This window comes from Gopherus flavomarginatus, chromosome 8 (genome assembly GCF_025201925.1).
Source record: "Gopherus flavomarginatus isolate rGopFla2 chromosome 8, rGopFla2.mat.asm, whole genome shotgun sequence".
In the NCBI taxonomy this organism is placed as follows: Eukaryota; Metazoa; Chordata; order Testudines; family Testudinidae; genus Gopherus; species Gopherus flavomarginatus.
This window is the reverse complement of record NC_066624.1, coordinates 79,319,800-79,344,563: the sequence shown is the minus strand read 5'-3', so window position 1 is coordinate 79,344,563 and position 24,764 is coordinate 79,319,800. Positions and strand designations below refer to the sequence as shown.

The following is a 24,764-nucleotide window of genomic DNA, read 5'->3' as shown; positions in this document are numbered from 1 at the left end:
AAAATGTTTTAGGCATTTTTCTCCTCTTATTTCTTGTATATGGCACAATGGCTAGGCTCATCAATAAGACAGTGAGAGATTTATTTGGAATTTTAACATATAAATGTCATTCTTGGTCAGTAAAATGAAAGCAAAAAAAAATCCCTACAGTATTAGGTTTTATGACTTATTGAAATTCAGAATTACTATAAAATCTCATTTCACAATATACCCTCGGTCATGCTGAAGAGTGCCTTCTTATGCTGCAAGTAGATTCACAGTAAGCAACCTGTGAAAGGGCAGCAGAATGGAGTCTGTAACAAATAACAAACATCTGTGTGATAAGCTTTTTGTGGTTTTGGAGGTTTGGAAACAAGACTGGGAGAGAGAAAATTGGGTAAGAAACATGACAGCTTCGTTGATCTTAGAACATCCTACATTGGGGCACTATGCAATACTGTGTATACCCCTGAAACTCCTTCCCATTTGGTGCCAGCAATGATGATAATGCTGAACTAACTCATAAGAGTATGCGTGTCAGAGTAGAGAATTTAGTTACCGGGCTCTATCTTGTGCATGCTCCCCCTCTATCTCTAAATTGAGGAATCAGACTTTACAACCTCCTTCCGCTATTCAGATCTTGCATTAAAAAAAATAAAGCAGCACACCACACCAGTGGCTTCTGGAAACATATTGTTTAATACTGAGATACTTCATGAAGATAGGCATGCAGAGTGACTGAGAGATTTGGCTGCCAAAGTGCATTGTACTGTTTGAATCCAGAATCAGGAGTACAGGGCATCATGCAATGGGGATGCCAACCTGATCAATAGTGTTCCTCCTTTTTACAAACTAAAAACAAAACAAACACCCTCATGTAGCATTTATAAAAATGCTACCCAAGTTACTGGGGTAGGGAAAAATTTATTTGGAAAACTTAAATTTAACAATAATTATTAGCAGGCTAATGCTACTAAAAGGCCTGAAAGGACCCTGAAATGAGTTGGATGCATACTACAGTGTTTTGTGTCTCCTGGAACTTGGCAATGTAGTTACAACAGAAGAAAAATAGCCAGAGAAAGAATTTAAAAAGGCAGCATGCAAGAGGCTGACATTCAGTGATTTTTTCTGGCAGATAAAAGATTATGCGGTAAAACAGCTGGTGATGATTCCATTTGGCAACTTGATAGAAATGTGGAGGCTGTGTCTTAATTAGCTCTAGATAATGGGATACAACCAACACTCTTAGGCAGTTATCACCTAGGGAATTCGTGTTTTTCATCGTGGTATTACTGGATATCTTCATATCTTCAGAGGAAGATGCTCAGGTTGATCTTTGATCTAATGTAATTGAGTAAAAGACTTTATTGCACTGCTTAGTTTACTACAGTGAATTAATTCATTAGTCAACTAAGAGGCATCTTTGGGATCAGGACAGTGTTTTTGTTATATAAGGCATCTTTGGGATCAGGACAGTGTTTTCGTTATATAAATCTTTAAACAGTTTCTATACAACCAGGTGTTACAGTGATATATACTCATGCTGGTGTGTTAGGAGAAAATTTAATGATGCTTTTGCTTTTACTAACACAACAGGAAACAATCTTATCCCTGCTGGGAAAGTTATGCAGGTAGATAAGAGAACTAGAAATTTTACTGAGAGATCATATTTATTACAAAAACTTTCCAGTACATGAACTTTGGCAAACAATTAGGCAACAGATATTGAAAAGCTGTTAAATTATGTTGTGACTGTTTTAGATTCTCTCACACATAACAACAAGTAAAAGGTGGGGAACTTTTAAAGTTTGTCTCACAGTATTAAAAAATTATTTTCTGAAGGGTAAACATCTAATGCAAGCATGCAAAGAATTAAGCATACAAATCTCACTAATGAGAATTGACCCTATCTCTAAGGAAACATGTTCCTCTTGAAATTCTCTCTCTCTCTCTCTCTCTCTCTCTCTCTGAAAGGAGCTGCCAAACACCACAACATCTGACACATGGAACTGTATCAAACTCAGAAAATCATCTGCTTAAAAATATCTAGTAACCATATCCAATGCTGTCTGCTGCCTTTGCAATTAAATATCAAGCACTCACTGGCACCATCTACTAATCAACAGTACATTGACATTAATATGGCATTTGTTGCACATCTGAGAAAGAGGTGATGCATTCTTTGAGGGATATCACAGGCTTATGGTGCCTTCTTTCTTCTCAACTGAACAAACAAGCCCAATTCAGCACAGCCCATCTCTATTTAGCAAAGCATTCAAGCACATGCATACCTTCAACTTGACCTAAAGAGACTCCAGTACATGCCTAAATAATTTGCTGAATGGAGGCCTGAAAGACCAAGACCTGTTGTGAAACTAGTGATGTAAGAACTAAAGATACTTTTGATAAAAGTGGTACCACCTACCTGATTGTACCTAGCACAATTTGCCACCCAGTTATGGAGAAGGGTGCAGAATCTAAAAGCACTTCAGGTCAGGAAAGCAGTGAGCTTGTTCTGAGGGACTGTTCAATTAGTCAAGTGGAAATAGACATTTTGGTACAGGCTTCCCCTGGTTTCAGTTTTTATTACAGAATTTTTTGCAGAGCTCTGCAAGATTGTAAACTTTGAGATCCAGAGGCAGACACATTCTGAAATAGGGACATGAACTCCAATTGGTGATAGCGATGTCATCACACCACTGTATCTAACCCTGCAGTCACAGGGAAAGTGCACAACTCTTACACTCCCCCCATCATCCCCAGTACCAAGTTCTGTAATACTTATGTACTCTGCAGGTGTCATTTTTGAGTATTTTAAGAATATTTGGGGCAGGACTAGATACAACATTGTAAAGCAGGCCCCTGTGCACAGTACTATTAAATGACTCTTTGTACACTACGTGTTTGGACTGTGTTTACCTTTATATGCAGCCATATGAAGATAAAGTGCATTCTTCATTTTTTTCTAGGAAGTAAAGGTGAAGAAGGGTTGTTTGGCTTGCCAGGTCAGGATGGCTCACCTGGTCCACCAGGACCCTCAGGTGACAAAGGTGTCATAGGAGAACGAGGATACACTGGTCCAGAAGGTAAGAATGATCACTTTCTGCTGCAAACATTTGTCAAGTTGACACAGATGAAAGGCAGAGTAATACAAAATATAGCTCCAATTCAGGAAAGCATCTAAGCATGTAGTTCAATTAGAGCTGTCAAGCAATTAAAAAAAATAATCACCGTTAATCACACTGTTAAACAATAATGAAATACCATTTACTTAAATATTTTTGGATTTTTCTATATTTTCAAGCATGTTGATTTCTACTATAACACAGAATACAAAGTGTACAGTGCTCACTTTATATTTATTTTTGATTACAAGTAATTGCACTGTAAACAAACAAAATATATAGTATTTTTCAATTCACCTAATACAAGTACTGTAGTGCAATCTCTTTATCATGAAAGTTTAACTTACAAATGTAGAATTAGGTACAAAAAAACCTGCATTCAAAAATAAAACAATGTACAATTTTAGAGCCAGCAAGTCCACTCAAGTCCTGCTTCTTGTTCAGCCAATTGCTCAGACAAACAAGTTTGTTTACATTTGCAGGAGATGATGCCCACTTCTTATTTACAATGTCACCTGAATGTGAGAAAAGGCGTTTTCATGGCACTGTTGTTGCTGGCATCGCAAGATACTTACATGCCAGACGCGCTAAAGATTCATATGTCCCTTCATGCTTCAACCACCATTCCAAGGAACATGCATCCATGCTGATGACGGGTTCTGCTCAATAACAATCCAAAGCAGTGCAGACCGACGCATGTTCATTTTCATTATCTGAGTCAGATGCCACCAGCAGAAGGTTGATTATCTTTTTTAGTGGTTCGGGTTCTGTAGTTTCTGCATCGGATTGTTGCTCCTTTAAGACTCCTGAAAGCATGCTCCGCATCTCGTCCCTCGGGGTACGTCTACACTACAAAATTAGGTCAATTTAATAAAAGTCGATTTTTTACAAATCGATTTGATACAGTCAATTGTGTGTGTCCCCACTAAGTGCATTAAGTCAGCAGAGTGCGTCCACAGTACTGAGGCTAGTGTCAACTTTTGGAGCGTTGCACTGTTGTAGCTATCCCACAGTTCCCACAGTCTCTGCTGCCCTTTGGAATTCTGGGTTGAGCTCCCAGTGCCCAATGGGACAAAAACATTGTTGCGAGTGGTTCTGGGTACATGTTGTCAAGCCCCCCTCCTTCCGTCCCTCCCTCCCTCCATGAAAGCAATGGCAAAAAACCATTTCTCACCTTTTTTCCTGGGTTACTTGTGCAGACGACATACCACGGCAAGCATGGAGCCCGCTCAGCTCACTGTCACTGTATGTCTCCTGGGTGCTGCTGACGGACGCGGTACTACATTGCTACACAGCAGCAGCTCCTTGCCTTTGCAAGTTAGCAAAGACAGTTAGCAGCAGTACTGCACCATCTGCTGCTGTCTCCTGGTTACTCCTGGCTGACCTTGGTGAGGTCAGTCGGGAGCGCCTGGGCAGACATGGGTGCTCCTGGCCGACCTCGGTGAGGTCGGTCAGGGGCTCCTGGACATAAATGGGAGTGACTCCAGGTCATTCTCTTCTTTAAGTTTCTTCTAATGGAGATTCAGTTCTGCCTGGAATATCATGCAGGCTGGAGGCTTTTGTCTCAGGCTGCTCTCCCAGCCAGCAGCACCGCGCGGTTGCACCTACTTCAGCCTACCCCTTGCTCCCATGGCTCATGAAGCCTGGACAGTAGTAAGGAGGCAGTTCAACTATAGGCTGAGCAAGTGCAGAATGGTGGTAGAATGTGCCTTTTGGATGTTTAAAAGCTTGCTGGCGCAGTTTACTGACTCAGTTAGACCTCAGCGAAACCAATATTCCCATTGTTATTACTGTTTGCTGTGTGCTCCACAATATCTGTGACAGTAAGGGGGAAATCTTTATGGCGGGGTGGGCGGTTGAGGCAAATCGCCTAGCCACTGATTACGCACAGCTAGACATGAGGGTGGTTAGAAAAGCACAGCAAGGCATGCTGCGCATCAGAAAAGCTTTGAAAACCAGTTTCATGACTGGCTAGGCTACGCTATGAAAGTTCTCTTTGTTTCTCCTCGATGAAAACCCACTCTCTTGGTTCAGTCTACTTCCCTGTAAGCCAACAGTCCTCCCCTCCCCCCTTTGATCACCGCTTGCAGAAGCAATAGTCATTGTTGTTTCAAATTCATGCATTCTTTATTAATTGGTCACACAAATGGGGGGATAACTGCAAAGGTAGCCCGGGAGGGGTGAAGGAGGAGAGAAGGACAAGGCCACACTGCACTTCAAAACTTATTTATTGAATGCCAGCTTTCTGTTGCTTGGGAAGTCCTCTGGGGTGGAGTGGTTGGGTGCCCGGAGGGCCCCCCCCACGTTCTTGGGCGTCTGGGTGAGGAGGCCGTGGAACTTGGGGAGGAGGGCGGTTGTTTACATGGGCTGCAGTGGCAGTCTGTGCTCTTGCTGCCTTTCCTGCACCTCAACCATACGCCGGAGCATATCAGTTTGATCTTCCAGTAGCCTCAGCATTGCTTCCTGCCTCCTCTCCTCATGCTGATGCCACCTATCATCTTGCTTCCACCACCTGTCCTCTCACGCATCCCTCCTGTCCTCGCGTTCATTTTGTGCTTTCCTGCACTCTGACATTGTCTGTCTCCACGCATTCTGCTGGGCTCTTTCAGTGAGGGAGGACTGCGTGAGCTCAGAGAATATTTCATCGGGAGTGCAATTTTTTCACCTTCTAATCTTCGCTAGCCTGTGGAACAGAGATGATACAAGGAGTGCTGAAACATTTGCAGCTGCGGGAGGAAAAAAAAGGGAGAGTAGTCTTTAAAAAGACACATTTTGGAAAACAATGGGTAGACTCTTTCACAGTGAACCAAGCTGTTAACATTACATAGCATGTGTGCTTTCTTTACAAGGTCGCATTTTGCCTCTTATATTGAGGGCCTGCCGGTTTGGTGTGAAAGATCATACACGCAGTACCGGCAGGCAACAGAATTCAGCTTGCCGGCAGCCATGGTAAGCCAAAGTCTTTTGGCTTCTTTAACCTTCATAACATGTGGGAATGGTTTCAAACAGCAGCGCCCTCATTTCACATACCAAGCACCCATTGGGTTGGCCATTTAAAAGGAGGGTCTGCGGTTTTCGGGTTAACGTGCAGCACAAACCCAACTAACCCCCCCACACACACACACAATTCTCTGGGATGATCACTTCACCCCTCCCCCCATCGCGTGGCTAACAGGCTTTGGGAGTACATCCAGGAAAGCTTCATTGAGATTCCCTGGAGGATTTCCATTCCATCCTCAAACACGTTAACAGACTTTTCCAGTAGCTGTACTGGCTGCAAAAGCATCCCAAGTCTTCAGGGAAAATTAATCATTAAAAACGCTTGCTTTTAAACATGTATTGTATTTACAAAGATACACTTGCCAGAGGTCCCTTCTCTGCCTTCTACGTCTGGGAGCCCTCCTTCGGTGGGTTGGGAGGGTACTAGATCCAGGGTGATAAACAGTTCCTGGCTGTCGGGGAAAACAGTTTCTCCACTTGCTTGCTGTGTGCTATCTTTAACTTCCTCCTCATCATCATCATCTTCCTCGTCCCTAAAATCTGCATCTCTGTTACTTGAGAATCCATTGATGAAATCCACGCACAGGGCAGGGTTAGTTGTAGGGGCACCCCCTAGAATGACATGCAGCTCATCACAGAAGCAGCATGTCTGGGGCTCTGACCCAGAGCGGCCGTTTGCCTCTCTGGTTCTTTGGTAGGCTTGCCTGAGCTCCTTAAGTTTCATGCTGCACTGCTGTGGGTCCCTGTTATATAGCCTCTGTCCTTCATGCCCTTGGAGATTTTTTCAAATGTTTTGGCAATTTGTCTTTTGGAATGGAGTTCTGATAGAACAGATTCCTCTCCCCATACAGCAATCAGATCCAGTACCTCCCGTTCAGTCCATGCTGGAGCTCTTTTGCAATTCTGGGACTCTATGGTCACCTGTGCTGATGAGATCTGCACGATCACCTCTGAGCTTGCCACGCTGGCCAAACAGAAAATGAAATTCAAAAGCTCTCGGGGCTTTTCCTGTCTGCCTGACCAGTGCATCTGAGTTGAGAGTGCTGTCCAGAACGGTCACAATGGAGCACTGTGGAATAGCTCCCGGAGGCCAATACCATCGAATTGTGCCCACACTACTCCAAATTCAACCCGGCAAGGTCAATTTCAGTGCTAATCCTCTTGTCAGGGAGGAGTACAGAAATTGATTTTAAGAGCCCTTTAAGTCGACAAAAATGGCTTCGTCATGTGGACAGGTGCAGGGTTAAATCGATCTAATGCTGCCAAATTTGACCTAAACTTGTATTGTAGACCAGGGCTCAGATTTTGGAAGGCACTTCAGATTCTTAAATCTTGGATTGAATGCTGTAACTATCTTTAGAAATCTCACATTGGTACCTTCTTTACATTTTGTGAAATCTGCAGTAAAAGTGATCTTAAAATGAACAATGTGTGCTGAGTCATCATCAGAGACTGCTATAACATGAAATATATGGCAAAAAGTATGTAAAACAGAGCAAGGGACATACAATTCTTCCACAAGGAGTTCAGTCACAAATTTAATTAGCACATTTTTTTAACAAGCGTAATCAGCATGGAAGCATGTCCTCTAGAATGGTGGCTGAAGCATGAAGGGGCATACAAATGTTTAGCATATCTGGCATGTAAATATCTTGCAATGCCAGGTAAAAAAGTGCCATGCAAATGCCTGTTCTCACTTTCTGGTCACATTGTAAATAAGAAGAGGGCAGCATTATCTCCTGTAAATGTAAACAAACTTCTTTGTCTTAGCAATTGGCTGAACAAGAAGTAGGACTGAGCAGACTTGTAGACTCTAAAGTTTTACATTGTTTTGTTTTTGAGTGCAGTTATGTAACAGAAAAAAAAATCTACATTTATAAGATTTCACTACTTGTATGAGGTGAATTGAAAAATACTATTTCTTTTGTTTATCATTTTTACAGTGCAAATATTTATAATATAAAATAATATACACTTTGATTTCAATTGCAACACAGAATAAAATATATATGAGAATGTAGAAAAACATCCAATATGTTGAATACATTTCAATTACTAGGCTATTGTTTAGCAGTGTGATTAATCACCATTATTTTTTTTGAGTTAATCACGAGTTAACTGCAATTAATCGACAACCCTACATTAAATCCATTACAGTAACCCTGTGTTAAAGTCCCATTAACTTTAAAGGTAAGCATGTGCTTAATAGGGGTGCTTTCCTGAGTTGGGGCCTAAATGGTAACTTTCTGCAGATAATTAAAACTACATCTCAGATATGACTTTTGTTAACAAACTAGTCTTACTGATACCTGTTGTTGGTCACAAACATTATGCCTTTTCATACTTGTTCAAATCTAGCCCAGACCAGAAAGTCCTCATCGTGATCAGCATCTATGTGAAAATACTAGCTGGCCTCAGTCCATTTCTTAGTGGACATGTATCCATGCTGAAAAAAATCAGAGGCACAATTGGCACTGCTGATAGTCTCACAGCTCAAAGGATTCAGCGGGCAGGTGAGGGAACTACGCTTCAAATCGGGGTTGAGATGCAATATCAGGATAGCATGAACCACCTTGTGCTTGTACTGCCCTTGACAATCCCTGGATAAGAACAGTACTTCAGTGCGAATTGCATTCAATCTGGAACCTTTGAGCATTAAAATTAATTCTGAAAAACGAAAGTGACACCTGTCTTGGCTGAAATATTTAAATGTTCAAGCAATCATCTTTGTTTTACCTCTTCTCCCTAAGGTCCACCTGGCCAAGCTGGGATCCCAGGACTGCCAGCGCCTGAAATTAGAGCTGCTAGTGGGTTCCTCCTCATTCTTCACAGTCAGTCAGATAAAGAACCGTTTTGTCCTGAGGGAATGCCAAGATTGTGGATAGGATATAGTCTGCTGTATCTGGAAGGACAGGAGAAAGCTCATAATCAAGATCTTGGTAAGTACTGCAGTAAATGATGGACATTCTTTATTCATTATATCTCATCCAAAATGTTTTTGCCAGATATGTACTACTCATAAACAAATGATGAGTGTATTGCAGCATATTGTATGAAGCTTTATTATGCAATAGTTGATATAGGAAGTGAGTGTATGATACTCAAAATACTGATCTTAATGTCTAGGTGTTTCTTATACTATTGGACTGTTTCTTAAACCACTATAGAAAATGTTGCTATAATAGCATCTTGTTACTTGATAAATTACATGGTATAATATAGATTAAAATGACTTTTTCAAAACAACCCAGCATCATAAATCCCATGTATGTCAGAGTGTCTATTCTTCTGAGCGCCTGACGGAGCCAAAATTCTCCTGAATTCTAATGCTAGCTCTGAAAAGGCTCTTTTGTGTGCTGTGGGTCACTTATACTGACATTTCAAACAGAGTTGACTAAAGAGAGGCACCAAATAACTGCCTATCTATTTTGAAGTTCTGAGCATCTGCAGCTATTGAGGACAATTCCTGGGCTCATCATCTTATGTATTATGTAAGAGGCAGAGGAGTCATCTTTTTTCTTTTATGGAGAAAAGGCTAGAGGTTTAAAAAACTTTGCATGCAAAGGTGTTTTTAAGCAATGACTTTTGTTTAACAGCCAAGATTGGCCTCCTCTTGTTTTACATTTTTTTGTTTTTAAATAGTTTCATTTTTACACAGGGTAACAGAGAGATCTACAAAACAGTCATAAAAATCCTTAAAAGTCAACTAATATAACATCTCAGTACCTTTTATTCATAACCACTACTCCCTACCTCTGACCTTCTTTTCAGGTCTTTTCTTTATTTATGCCCCCATACTGCAATAGGATCTGCTAGCCCAGACCTTTATACCCACCCGCATTAGCAGATGCTATTGCAGGATCAGGGAATAAAGAGTGCTGTTTGAGGCGGTGATCATGCCTTTTGTTTGTCCATGAAGCACATAGCACACTTCAGGGTGTTATAAAATAATAATCAGCTTATTGTGTACAGGATTCACCTTTAGGATATGTACCTGTTGTCATTTTTACAATTCTTCTTTAAATAATAGACCATTATAGGTACAACACTTTTGGGATCCAGTCTTGGCAGGAGAACCCACACCAAATGCTGAGTACTTTTTAATTCCCACTGAAGTCTGCTTGATGGTAATGCTCAAATGTTGCAGGACTGGGCCCTTTCAGACGGTCTGAGACCTCTATTATAATTATAAATCCTTGTGAAATCTTTGCTGGGAGGCAGTAAACTTGTTATTGAGGTTTAATCTTATTGAGTAGTAGCAATGGCCTGTTGGACTTTACAAAATTAACTGATCACAAGTTGTCATTTACGTTTCCATTGCTGATAACGAGTTGTGTATGAATAGCCAGTCTCTCTCCTAACCCTCCTCCTCTTGCCCAATTTTTTTTAGGATGTCACAGTCCAAAGTATTTGTTTTCACAGTTGCTTTCCATGATGCCAAATTGCATCATGTTTAATTGACTCTCCACTAAATGGATTGGTAGGAGCAAGCTGATTTGCAAGAAGACCAGTTTAGGAGACTGGCTGATAATTCGGTGAAGATTTCTGACATTTTAAAGTTGGCCAGGCTTGCAGTAAGGCAAGCTAGAATATTTTCAAACTGTCTAGAAACAAGCTTTATACTATGACAATGACTTTAGCACAGAGGTTGGTCATGAGGGTGGAATTTACAGTGCTATTCATTTAAAAAAAAATAGGGAAAATTTGCAAAGCATTGCAGGATTCATTGCCTGTGGGAGACTTGTAGGGTCCAACAGCCTTATACTAACTTTTCCTGATGTTTCTACTTCTTTGAAATGGATGGTCCATTTGTTGGGTGACTACATACAGGTGCTGGATTTTCAGGATATGTAATTGTTTTAGGTCTGGCTGGATCCTGTCTTCCTGTATTCAACACCATGCCATTTGTCTACTGCAACATCAACCAAGTTTGTTACTATGCCAGTCGAAATGATAAGTCCTACTGGCTGTCAACTGCTGCTCCTTTACCAATGATGCCGCTCTCTGAAGATGAAATAAAACCCTACATTAGCAGATGTGCTGTTTGTGAGGCCTCAGCCCAAGCTGTAGCAGTTCATAGCCAAGATCAGTTCATTCCCCCATGCCCATTGAACTGGAGAAGTCTTTGGATAGGCTATTCTTTTTTAATGGTAAGAAACTACTTGGTTATATTCAGGTTTCTATTATAAAACTTTACGTGCTTTTCCTTAGCGATCATCAAGATTGGGAATGATAGCCTCTGGATTATATAGCTTATATTATATTCTCACACAACTTTAATAATAGAGCTGGCTGGAAAATAGTCATAAAAATCTTAATCATGATTTCAGTATTGTCCTGTGAGAAATGGAAGCATCACCTGTTTGCACTTAACTTCCATTTTTCACTTTGGACCCTCATTGTTTGGAAGGAAAAGCAGTGGGAAACAGCTGAAAAAGCATCTGTAAAAGTTACAGATTTGTAATATTACAGCTATAATACAAATCATTGTGGTTTTGGAAACAGTAATGTTTTGCTGACTTCATTATTTACGCAAAATCATAAATGGGCATAGCACCTTACAGACAATGAGAGACAATGGACCTGCCGCTTCTTTCAATTACAGGAATATAAAAGCTGGATAATATCATTTACTTCAATGGAATTACTCTATTTTACACTGGAGCATAACAGAGCATTATATGTCCCAGGCCCAGAGTGTCAATCATCATTAGGGCAATTTCCCGCCCTTCTCTTTATAGCCTTTGGACACTTCATAGAATCATAGATCTGGAAGGGACCTCAAGAGGTCATCTAGTCCAGTCCAGTCCCCTGCACTCATGGCAGGACTCGGTATTATCTATACCATTCCTGACAGGTGTTTGTCTAACCTGCTCTTAAAAATCTCCCTAGTCAATTTATTCCAGTGCTTAACCACCCTGGCAGTTAGGCTCCCCAGGTTTTTGACACCTTGGGAACTGAGCAGTTTTAAACCATGAGGGCAAGGAGGCAGGGTTTGGACCAGTGGAATCTTTTCTACAGTGTAGCTTCTGCCTGTGCTATAATTAGGGGAAACACCCATAAGGAATTACTGTTCCAAGAAAACCTGGGGTAGACAAGACTTGGGTTTTTAAATCATGTCATTTAACTCTGCTTTGAGCAAGTTTAGATAATACTATTGTCAAAAATCCCAAACCCGTCTAAACTACAGCTTCCCCCAAGTATGACATGTACCTGGTGCTGACCTGCAAGGGTGGTCTGGACTTTTGAGATAAGCTAGTCCCAGAATGACTAGATCTGATTCTTCCTACCATGAAAGGATGTTTATTGAACGTGAGTTCTCCAAGTATTATGCCTCTGCAGATTCACGCATCTGGGAGCATTTGCCTTGGTGCAAAAAGTCCCAGAACTAAATAAAAGCAGTAGCCAAGACTGTTTGCACCTCTCTTTCCTGTTTTTCACATGCAATTATTTAATTCTTTCATTATTTTTTCCAGCACACCGGGTCTGGAGATCAGGGAGGTGGACAGTCCCTTATGTCACCTGGAAGTTGCCTTGAAGACTTTAGATCAGCACCATTCATCGAATGCCAGGGTCAACGGGGAACATGCCAATTTTTTGCTAATGAATATAGCTTCTGGTTAACAATCGTCCAGCCAGAATTGCAGTTTGTGTCTGCTCCTCTGTCAGAAACCCTTAAAGAAGGGCAGGAACAGCGCAAAAAAATCAGCAGATGTCAGGTCTGCATGAAGCATGGCTAAAAGAGGAAACAAATCTGAGGAGTTACGCTGAGGGACCTGCTGGAGGAAGAAGCAAATTGTGCTAAAGATTTAAACGGTGCTTACTGTCCAATTTCAATTGAAGTGTGCACAGCTCTGTTCCATCTGTTTAAAAGTTTGCTACCTGTACAGTACTGAAAGATAAAAATGGTGTATACACACACACACAAGCATATGAATAGTGAAACCTAGTGTAAGTGACCAGCCAAAGGACCAGCAAAATTAAGTTTTATTACATTGTGTTCACCAGCCTAGTATATAGGTGACATGTACAGTTTGGTCTTATATTGAAGTATAATCAAGTTCATCTAGAAACCTTTGGAAACTTTAAAATGAGTGCTCACAATAGCAGATTTCCTGTTGATGCTATGTGCATCTCTCTATGAGATGTATAAACGTGGTTGTGTCCACACAATTACTTACATATTTGGTTGAATTTACACTCATACATTCTTAAATTGTGGGAGGACAATGTGATTTTGTTGCAAACTTCTGCCAGCACATAGTAAAACAAACAAGAGATCAATGACCATTTTTACAAGTTACAGAACTAACCCAGATTGCAAAATTAATTTGTTAATGAAATTTCATAAGCAATGAATAGCAAAAACTTGTCAAAATATGCTAATGGTTGATTGTTATGCAAGAAAATAAACAAACCAGAAAATGAAGGAGTAAAATGCTGTTTATATTTTCTTTGCAATTAGTTTCTCAGCACATTTAAATGAAAATGTAAAGCTGTAATCCATATAGCTGAAGATGACAAACAGTTGTCAATTCTAATTAAAAAGAAAAGTGAAACCTCCACCACAGGGGCCTGTAATAAGAGAGCTCTATAGATGACTTTATATTATTGAAAATGATTTAAACGATGGCAAACTAAAACACTAGCCACATTTTTAGCCAGTTCAAAATCCACAAGTCTTTTACCTGGCTGTAAAAGAATGGAAATGTCCATTATAGTAAATGCCTGTTTGAATAGCGCTAAAACTACTGAAAAGCTTGTTCACAATAGAGGGGAAATTCATTCCAGCACAAAAAGCCCACAAAGGTTCTATGCTAGAGCTGGTTTTGTCAGAATTTGCCAAAATGGAAACATTTCTTGGAGGCTATTTGAGATCGACAGTGTTCCAATAGAACCCTGCCTGCCAAGGAAGCCTGCCTAGTTTCCTGCCAACTTGTCCATCTGGCTCTTTAACAACTCACGCTACCAGGGTTTGTGGACCCATGGTAAAATGTCAAGAGATTTGCACTGGAGCCAGGCCATTTCCTTTCATGGAGAATTTTGAAATGTTGGGTGATCCTTCTTAACTGGAATGAAACCAAATGTCAAAATATCAAATCCTCTGTGAAACAGAACTACCCTTCTCTGCCCAGTTGTACTCTATACACCACTTAAATGAGGTAAGAATCTACTTCTGTGGTAAAGTTCAGAGCACTGAGAAACAGACTATGATTCAGAGGGTTTTCAAACAGACTAATTACAGAGACATATCCCTTTAAAGCCAATAGCAGTGTAAGCAACCACCCTGGGAGTTGAGCTCATGGCCTCTAAATTAGGTCCCAAAAGGAAGGGCAAAGTACTGGCTCAATCTCAGTCAAAGGAAAATAAAACAGTCAAGAGCAGTTCCTTTTGGCCCCAGAAAGCAATTGCAGGGCAACTTCTGTCTGCCTCATCCAACTGCATACCCCTTCAGCCAAATCGAAACCTGCACTGCGTTTGGTTACCATGTCTGGGGGTCACCTTATCTCGCCTCTTTTCCAGACAGGATCTGGGTGAGGAGTTTCCTGAGTTATGAAGAGAACTGCTTCTCTTCCTCCCCCACCCCACCCCACCCCCTACACTTCTGGGAGCATTTGCTCCCCTTTTATGACTTTATCTGATTAGCAGGCATAGCTATCAATTGCTCCTCCCAACGGTCAAACAATCCACAGCTGATCCCTCTTTTTTTGCAGATATGGTATCTCAGGCCATTCTTGAGAGATAGTTTCCACTATTTTGCCCAGTGAAGGACTTTAACTCCATCCAACCTTATACAGACACAGGTCACAAGTGCCCAGTCCCAGGCAGTTTGAGTGAGTAATGGTTGAGAGCTTGATACTGCAAGGTGCTGAGCATGTCAGTGTCCTCAGGATTTGGTCCATGATGAAGACACACAGAGGGGGAGAACAGACCATTAACACATATCACTTAAATAGTGCAGAGCACATCCTATATGTGAAAAAAAGATCATGGGTGTGATTTGCAAAAGCAATTTAAGTTAGTTGTCAACTTCCAATCATCTTCCATGGGAATTGCTCACCTAATTCCCTTAGGTATTTTGGAAAATCCCACCCCATGTTCTTGCAAATAATGACACTTTCCCTTATGTGCATAACACCTCTGTCATGCACCGGTTGTCCCGTCATATGCTTAGATTGTAAACTCTTTGACACAGTGTATGTACTTTTGGCTATGTGTATTGTCCTAGATGCTAACTACGATTAAAAACACATACGTAAATAATGAAATGAGCCAAATTATTAGATGATTTTTACAGTTCCATTAACCTTGGTAAAATGGATGAATTAGAGAGGATTAGGATTAGTTTTAGGATTATTCTGTGCATTAGTTGAATTGAAGTAAATATTTTTGCTATGAAAGTCAACAAAAAAAAACCCAAAGACTTTATGAAAATCTCAAAGCTGATCGGCCTTGATACTGAAAATGCCTTGAACTCACTCTATCCTTGAAAGATGGGATATTGTTTCTTTGTGTGTATCTGTGGGTATGTCTACACTACGGGATTATTCTGATTTTACATAAACCAGTTTTGTAAAACAGATTGTATAAAGTCGAGTGCACGCGGCCACACTAAGCACATTAATTTGGCGGTGTGCGTCCATAGTCCGAGGCTAGCGTCAATTTCCGGAGCGTTGCACTGTGGGTAGCTATCCCATAGTTCCCGCAGTCTCCCCCACCCATTGGAATTCTGGGTTAAGATCCCAATGCATGATGGTGCAAAAACAGTGTCGCGAGTGATTCTGGGTAAATGGCGTCACTCAATCCTTTCTCCGTGAAAGCAACGGCAGACAATCATTTCGCACCCTTTTTCCCTGGATTGCCCTGGCAGACGCCATAGCATGGCAACCATGGAGCCCATTTGGCCTTTTGTCACTGTCACTGTATGTGTACTGGATGCTGCTGACAGACGCGGTACTGCAGTGCTACACAGCAGCATTCATTTGCCTTTGCAAGGTAGCAGAGACGGTTACTAGCCCTATGGCACCGTCTGCCATTGTAAATTGGCGATGAGATGACGGTTATCAGTTGTTTTGTACCGTCTGCTGCTGTCATTAGTGCTCCTGGCTGGCCTCACTGAGGATGGCCGGGTGGCGCATGGACAAAAATGGGAATGACTTCTCGGGTCATTCCCTTCTTTATGTTTTGTCTAAAAATAGAGTCAGTCCTGCCTGGAATATGGGGCAAGTGTACTAGAGAACCAGAGAGCACAGCCGCTCTGGGTCAGAGCCCCAGAGATCCCGCAGAAATGATGAGTTGCATGCCATTCTAGGGGGTGCCTCTGCAACAACCCCACCCATTGCTTCCCTCCTCCCCCAACCTTCCTGGGCTACCGTGGCAGTGTCCCCCCCATTTGTGTGATGAAGTAAAAAAGAATGCAGGAATAAGAAACGCTGACTTTTTAGTGAGATAAAATGAGGGGGAGGAAGCCTCCAGCTGCTATGATAGTCCAGGCAGTACAGAATCTTTTCTTTAGACAGGTAAGGGGGGGGGGGCTGATAGAGCTCAGCCTCCAGTTGCTATGATGAGGACGGTTACCAGCCATTTTGTACCAGCTGCCGGGAACGACCAGGAGTCATTCCCATTTTTACCCAGGTGCCCCCGGCCGACCTCACCGAGGCCAGCCAGGAGCACTCACGAGCTGATGATGAAGACAGATATCAGTCATAGTGTACCATCTGCCACCAGGAAGGGAATGCTGGTGTTCAGTGCTGCAGCAGCCCGTCTACCAGCAGCATGCAGTAGACATAGAGTGACATTGAAAAAAGGTGAGAAACGTTTTTTTCCCCCTTTTCTTTCGGGGGAGGGGGAAGGGTATAAATTGACAACATATACCCTGAAACACCCAGGAAAATGTTTTTGACCCTTCAGGCATTGGGAGCTCAACCAAGAATGCAAATACTTTTCGGGGACTGTGGGATAGCTGGAGTCCTCAGTACCCCCTCCCTCCCTCCATGAGCGTCCATTTGATTCTTTGGCTTTCCGTTACGCTTGTCACACAGCACTGTGCTGTGGACTCTGTATCATAGCCTGGAGATTTTTTCAAATGCTTTGTCATTTTGTCTTCTGTAACGGAGCTCTGATAGAACAGATTTGTCTCCTCATACAGCGATCAGATCCAGTATCTCCCATACGGTCCATGCTGGAGCTCTTTTTGGATTTGGGACTGCATCGCCACCTGTGCTGACCAGAGCTCCACGCGGGGCAAACAGGAAATGAAATTCAAAAGTTCATGGAGCTTTTCCTGTCTACCTGGCCAGTGCAGCCGAGTTCAGATTGCTTTCCAGAGCGGTCACAATGGTGCACTGTGGGATATCGCCTGGAGGCCGATAACATCGATTTGCAGCCACACTAACCCTAATCCAATATGGCAATACTGATTTCAGCACTACTCCCCTCGTCAGGGAGGAGTACAGAAATCGGTTTAAAGAGCCCTTTATATCGATATAAAGGGCTTCGTTCTGTGGACGGGTGCAGGGTTAAATCGGTTTAACGCTGCTAAATTCGGTTTAAACGTGTAGTGTACACCAGGCCTGAGTTGACAAATCTTAGATCTAAATGTAATGATTATTTGGATACAATGATCAAAACAGGAGTTGCCCAGCTCTGCCTTATAACTGGATCCCACTGTTGTGTCTACAATTTCAAAAACTAGTCAAAAAAAAGCATCAGTGAAGTACAATCAATCATTCATACCGCCCAGAAATCTTGCCAACTAATTACTCTAACCAGAGAAAACTCTATTTCTACAATTCAAATAGCTGTTCTAGCACTTTCTTACTCAGATCTCAAATTAATAGTCTTTATAAGCCTTCCACTTTTCTAGCAACTTTGTATGGAACCTGTGACAAAGTTCCTCCTCTACCTTGGTGGGTCCTGCGCTTATTGGCAGATTTGCTCACCTCAGTGATCTTCCCCACAGTCTGGGTCAACTCCTCCTGTGTCTGATCAGGAGTTGGGAGGTTTAGGGGGAACCCAGGCCCGCCCTCTACTCCGGGTTCCAGCCCAGGGCCCTGTGGATTGCAGCTGTCTATAGCGCCTCCTGTAACAGCTGCATGACAGCTACAACTCCCTGGGCTACTTCCCCATGGCCTCCTCCAAACACCTTCTTTATCCTCACCACAGGACCTTCCTCCTGGTGTCTGATAACGCTTGTACTCCTTAGTCCTCCAGCAGCACAGCCTCTCACTCTCAGCTCCTTGTGCTTCTTGTTCCCAGCTCCTCACACACACTTCCTCTCCTCTGGCTCCCCCCTGCCTAACTGAAGTGAGCTCCTTTTTAAACCCAGGTGCCCTGATAAGCCTGTCTTGATAGGCTGCAGGTGTTCTAATCAGGCTGTCTGCCTTAATTGGTTCTAGCAGGTTCCTGATTACTCTAATGCAGCCCCTGCTCTGGTCACTCAGGGAACAGAAAAGTACTCAGCCACTGACCAGTATATTTGCCCTCTACCAGACTCCTGTACCCCACTGGTTTGGGTCTGTCACAAACCTCAAAAGCTAATTAGAGGTCTAGGTTGCAATGCATTGTTCTTTGAAGCAGAAGAAAAACAGTAAAACAAAATATGAGCTAATTTATCACTTTGGTTTGAGTATCTTCAATAAATAGGATTGCGTGAGTATAGCCCAATACCGCTAAAAATACCGTGATGGAAACTGCACATTCTTAGCCACAACAGATTGCTTTATATTCCCCAAAGGAAAAAAGTTCTGCACTTCAACAAAGTGTTAGCTAAATCTCCCTTCATGTTTCTTCATGTAGACACCCTGAACATTCATTTCATTCCAGCAACAGTAAAATGGGAACTCAAACTCTAGAAATTGAGAGTTAGGATTTTCTAAGTATCAGGGAATAGCCATGTTCAGGGCTGGCTTTAGGCCGATTCGCCCGATTCCCCAGAATTGCGCCCTGCGCCTAAGAGGGCCCCAACGCCTTAGGCGCTTTTTAAATTTTTTTTTTACCCACCCGGCAGCGGTCCACTCCAGGGTCTTTGGCAGCATTTCAGTGGAAGGAGGTCCACTCCGGGGGTCTTCGGTGGCATTTCAGTGGCAGGGGGTCTGCTCCGGGGTCTTTGGTGGCATTTCAGCAGCAGGGGGTCCACTCCGGGGGTCTTCGGTGGCATTTTGGCGGCGGGGGGAGGGTCCTTCAGTGCTGTGGAAGACCTGGAATGGACCCCCTATCGCCCAAGTGCCACTGAAGCCCCGGACTGCTGCCACGTATTTGAATCGGGCCCCGCAGTTAATAAAGCCGGCCCTCGCCGTGTTAGTCTGTATCCACAAAAACAACAAATCCAGTGGCACCTTAAAGACTAACAGATTTATTTGGACATAAGATTTCATGGGTAAAAAAATCTTACTTCTCCATGCATCTGAAGAAGTAAGGTTTTTTTACCCATGAAAGCTTATGCCCAAATAAATCTGTTAGTTTTTAAGGTGCCACCGGACTCCTTGTTGTTTTTGAGGATTTTCTAACTAATTGCTAATGAAAGAAAACTGTATTAAAATCTTGACTTTCCAGTTTACGACAGCAGACCAAGGAACAACTGTTCTGTATGCTTATCAGCAATTTCAACAGTTTTTGGAATATTTTTCCATATGTAGTGTATACCAGAAGTTCACATTCTGTGGGTCAGAAATAGAACAGATGGAAACCTCCTAGTACCTCAACAAAAATATTGGGACAGCTTCTACTGATATGGCTCTCAGAGCAGTGCTTTGGGATTTTGAATAAATTATTTACTGAATTTATGGAATTTACATAGTTTGTGGGGATTATTAAAACAAAGTTACACTACTATGCAATGGATCCTGGGGGGATTTTGTCTTTTATATGCTGCTTACTAAAATCATTCATATATTACACAGCTAACTTTACAACCTTCTGCAGTTTTGCATTGTGGAAGGCAGATTTGTTTTCATTTAGGATAGTGGAGATGGTTAAAATTCCCCCTGGGGAGAGAGTAATAAAATTCTGCATGGAACTGAGGAAATCTACATCACAATGTTTACCCTGAGACAGTCACTACTGTAACACGTCAGGACTCCTGCACATGGAATTTACTGAGCTAAATCCCAAAGCGGCTTCCATGGAATTTCTTCCATTTATTTAAGTGTTATTTCATTGTTTACATCAGCAGCACTGAATTTGGCTCATTAAGAGCAGCATGATCCATGTGTTAGCTGGAACAGAAAAAAATACATGGGCATTTTCAGGCATACATTCAACAGAGAACTCTTTGCTTAAATGTTATTTGGCACATTTGAGGTCATTCAGAAATTAGCAAAAAATCTGAGATACTCAAATTCCATCCTCAGTAACATTATGTAAATTTGAGATCTTTGTCTTGTCCATAGAGAAATGTATGGTGTACACTCATCCAGATACTATGTGTGTGGACAGATTTTCCAAACTGTTTAACACGCTGCAATCCAGGAACTGTTGAGTACTGTGCACTTGTGAAATCAGCACCTGTAGTGCTTTCCCTTGTGCAGATACACTATGGACATTAACTTTCATTTTATAAGCAATCCAAGTTAGTATAAAAGTTACCATTGTACATTTGAAATATTTTATTTAACAGACCGTGAGTAATATTAAGGCCAGAAAGTGAAATGGACAACTCTATTTTCTTTGTCAATGCAGAGTCAGTAATAAAGATCCTGTCAATTAAATTTAGTTACCATTTCTGTTGATGATACAGAAGCCAAAATAGAATCCATCTTACTAAAGAGACCAAAGTACTCCACTCATGAAAGAATAATTAGTTGCATGCAGACAAATTGGGAAATGACTGCCTAGGAAGAAGTACTGCGAAAAGGGATCTGGGGGTCATAGTGGATCATAAGCTAAATGAGAGTCAACAGGGTAACACTATTGCAAAAAAAGCAAACATGATTCTGGGCTGTATTAGCAGGAGTGTTGTAAGCAAGACACAAGAAGGAATTCTGCTCCACTCTCATGCTAATTAGGCCTCAGCTGGAGTATTGCATCCAGTTCTGGGCACCACATTTCAGGAAAAAAGTGGATAAATTGGAGAAAATCCAGAGAAGAGCAACAAAAACGATGAAAGGTCTAGAAAACATGACCGATGAGGGAATATTGAAAAAACTAGGTTTGTTTAGTCTGGAGAAGAGAAGACGGACAAGATAACAGTTTTCAAGTACCTAAAAGGTTGCTACAAGGAGGAAGGAGAAAAATTGTTCTCTTTAACCTCTGAGGATAAGACAAAAAGCAATGGGCTTAAATAGCAGCAAGGGCAATTTAGGTTAGACATTAGGAAAAACTTCTGAACTGTCAGGGTGGCTAAGCACAGGAATAAATTGTCTAGGGAGGTTGTAGAATCTCTGTCATTGGAGATTTTTAAGAGTAGGTTAGACAAACACCTGTCAGAGATGGTTTAGATCAGTAATTCTCAAACTGGGGGTCGGGACCTGAAAGTGGGTCATAACCCCATTTTAATGGGGTCACCAGGGCTGGCGTTTAGACTTCCTGGGGACCAGGCTCAAAGTCTGAGCCCCACTGTCTGGGGCCAAAGCTGAAGCCCAACCTCTACCATATGGGGCTGAAGCCTGAGTGCTTCAGCCCTGGGTGGCAGGGCTCAGGTTACAGGCCCTCACCTAGGGCTGAAGCTCTTGTGCTTCAACTTTGGCCCCCACCCAGGGTGGTGGGGCTCAGGCTTTGACACCCCTTTCCCCCTCCCACCCACCCCCGGTCATGTAGTAATTTTCGTTGTCAGAAGGGGGTCACAGTGCAATGAAATTTGAGAACCCCTGGCTTAGATAATACTTAGTCCTGCCTTGAGTGCAGGAAACTGGATTAGAAGACTTCGAGGTCCCTTCCAGTCCTACAATTCTAGAAAAAGGTGGAAAAACTTTTTTTTTTTAAATGGAAGCTCCAGAAAATTCTACAAAAGGAAACAAACTCCATAAGAAGCTATAAACAAAACACTAACCACTAGGAAGAAGTAAGTAATCCAGATTGCTACCCACTCCATCTCAGGCCAAGGGTGGTTGAGAAGGAACTGAGTACGCTTCGCCTGTGCAATGCTAGATAGCCGCGAGGCACAGCAAGAGGGAGGGAGAGCGCATGTGCGGACAGAATGGACACAGTTACCTAAAAATCTCCAATTAGAGGTGCATGGGTGCAGACACCCTGTGATAAATGAAGGAGGGGGGTTTGCTTCCATTTATGGACACCCAGCCAGCCAGTTAGCTATAAAATCCCTCTTGATAGCTGTTCTCTACTTGCTTTACCTTGTGGAAGTGGAGAAATAGATAAAGGGAATTTCAACATAGAGATCTTAGTCTCTAGGAATGGCGCAAAAGTCAGGCTAACAAAGTCAGTCTGACACTGACTCTAATAACACGAGACTTGAGGGCCTAGGCAAGTAGAAAGTATAAAGACTGTAAGAGATACTGTTCTGACCTTGTGTTAGATAAGAATGGAATGTAGATTGTGGCAGAAATTAATGAGAAAAGTGAGCTATCAGGAAGAAAAATGTATAACAAAATGCAGCTGTTGCTCATTATTGTATTTAATGAAAGATAAAAGCTTGCCTAAATGTTTATCTACCAGAGACCTGCCCACGTGCACTCTCCCGTGCATGTTGCAATTGCTCAAAAATAAAGCTGCCTCTGGCTTGTTGCTCCAAACTCAGAGTGAGGACTCATTTTTCTCCCACAACCTGTAAAGGGTTAAAAAAGCACATAGGTAAAAAGAAGGGAGTGGGCACCTGACCAAAAGAGCCAATGAGAGGGCTAGAACTTTTTAAATTTGGGAAAAAACTTTCCCTTTGTCTGTTTGTTGTTGTTCTCCAGAGAGAGGACATGCAGTGCAGTAACTGGGCTGAACTCTGAGGTAGGAAGCTTTAAGCCAGGTATGAAAAACCATCAGATTATACCTAGAGATTGATTATCTGAAACCCCAGATATGTAAGTCAGTCAGAGAAGGTCCAGGAAGACGCAATTAGAGTTATTTCTTATTGGCTTGTGGACTCATCTGTGCTAACCCCAGGTGCTTTTGTTTTCCTTGTAATTTTTAAGCTGAACCTCAAGACAGTTACCTTGATGCTTAATTTTTGTAATTTTTTTTTAGTCTAGCAAAAAGCCTAAATTCCAAACGTATTTTCTTTCTTTTTGTTTTTAATAAAATTTACCTTTTTTAAGAACCGGATTGGATTTTTGTGTCCCTACAAGGTTTGTGCATATGTTGTTTAGTTAGCTGGTGGCAACAGCTGATTTCCTGTTTTTCTTTCTCAGCTCTTCCCCAGAGGGGTATGTGTGAAAGGACTTGAGGGTACCACACAGGAAGGAATTCCCAAGTGCACCTTTCTGGGTTCTCAAAAGGGTATTTTTTGCATGTGGGTGATGGCAGCATCTACCCATCCAAGGTCAGAGAGAAGCTGAAACCTTAGGAGTTTAATACAAGCCTGGAGTGGCCAGTATTAATTTTTAGAATCCTTGCGGGCCCCCACCTTCTGCACCCAAAGTGCCAAAGTGGGGAATCAGCGTTGACACACCCCTAGAGTGGAACACCCACAGGGACTCTACTCAAAGAACTCACATCAGTACTATGCTATCGAAGTATTGTAGCTATGTTGGTCCCAGGATATTACAGAGACAAGGTGTGTGAGGTAACATCTTTTATTGGACCAAATTAAGAGTTGAGAGACCTGGTTTTTACTTCCAGATTTTCCATTAAAACTTATTTGTACTCTTAGGCACCTTATTAAGGTGGTCTGATCAAAAGCCCATTGAAATCAATTGAAAGACTCCCATGGACCTCGATGGACTTTGGATCAAGCTCTTATAAGATGGCAGCATGATCAATCAACAAGAATATGCTGACTTTTAAGATATTAAATTTGTTTTCTAGAGAGTCCAAGCTTTTCCTGTGCACGTGAGCCTGACATACTTAAAATGAGTTAACTTGTGTGGCAAGTTGTGTGGCTTTCTCCAATTTACCCAGCTCCTGACAAAATACAACTCAATTATAGTAATTATTACAAGATTTACACACACAAAAGTTTCTATAAAGACATTCTTATAATTGTTGCATGTTATTTTCAAGCTAAAGTCGTCACTGTACATTTAAACACCCTAGAAGACCATGACCAGCACTCAGATGAAAAACTACAAATTAAATATTTGTTTTTATACAAAACAAAAAGGAGAATGTTAAAACCAATAAGGGTGAATATGTCAGTGCAGCCGTAGGGCAACAGTTACTCATGCATTGACAATTTATTCTGGTTTTATAAGCCAATTTACTCCACTGTCATGATAAATGAATTGTCACCATAGCAACTTCCACAGTAGATACTTAGATTGTCACTGAAATACTATCCACTTTCTTAAATGCACAACATTATTTCATGGCATTCTGAAAATGGTGTTTTACGAAGAAAATAATGTGGTGTTACAAGGGGAACAGTTTTTTCCATTTATAACATGCCAGTTTCTCCTTAAAATGAATAGTATCCCCTTCTATATGCTCACAAATTACCACAATTTTTTTAAATAAAAGTTTGTAATTTTTATGAACTTGTTTTTTTTAAACTCAAGTGTTTTTTGTCCATGCTTTTTGTCTGACAGTACATACACAGAAGAGGCATCATTTGGAACT

At 41.7% G+C, this 24,764-nt stretch overlaps 2 protein-coding genes across 4 annotated transcripts in view; one reads left to right on the top strand and one right to left on the bottom strand.

Moving 5' to 3' along the window:
- Positions 1 to 13,533, top strand: part of COL4A4 (collagen type IV alpha 4 chain) — a 131,732-nt gene extending 118,199 nt beyond the window's left edge. The window contains exons 43-46 of the mRNA XM_050963987.1: positions 2,949 to 3,065; positions 8,855 to 9,043; positions 10,968 to 11,254; positions 12,581 to 13,533. Coding sequence (XP_050819944.1) covers positions 2,949 to 3,065; positions 8,855 to 9,043; positions 10,968 to 11,254; positions 12,581 to 12,844 — 857 coding nt within the window. The 3' untranslated portion in view covers positions 12,845 to 13,533. The remainder of the gene's footprint in view (positions 1 to 2,948; positions 3,066 to 8,854; positions 9,044 to 10,967; positions 11,255 to 12,580) is intronic.
- The window catches only part of RHBDD1 (rhomboid domain containing 1), a 140,512-nt gene that overhangs the window by 15,588 nt on the left and 100,160 nt on the right, over positions 1 to 24,764 (bottom strand). For all 3 annotated transcript variants that reach the window (XR_007775784.1, XR_007775785.1, XR_007775786.1), the window contains one exon: positions 212 to 293. The gene's annotated coding sequence lies outside the window, so the exon portion shown is untranslated. The remainder of the gene's footprint in view (positions 1 to 211; positions 294 to 24,764) is intronic.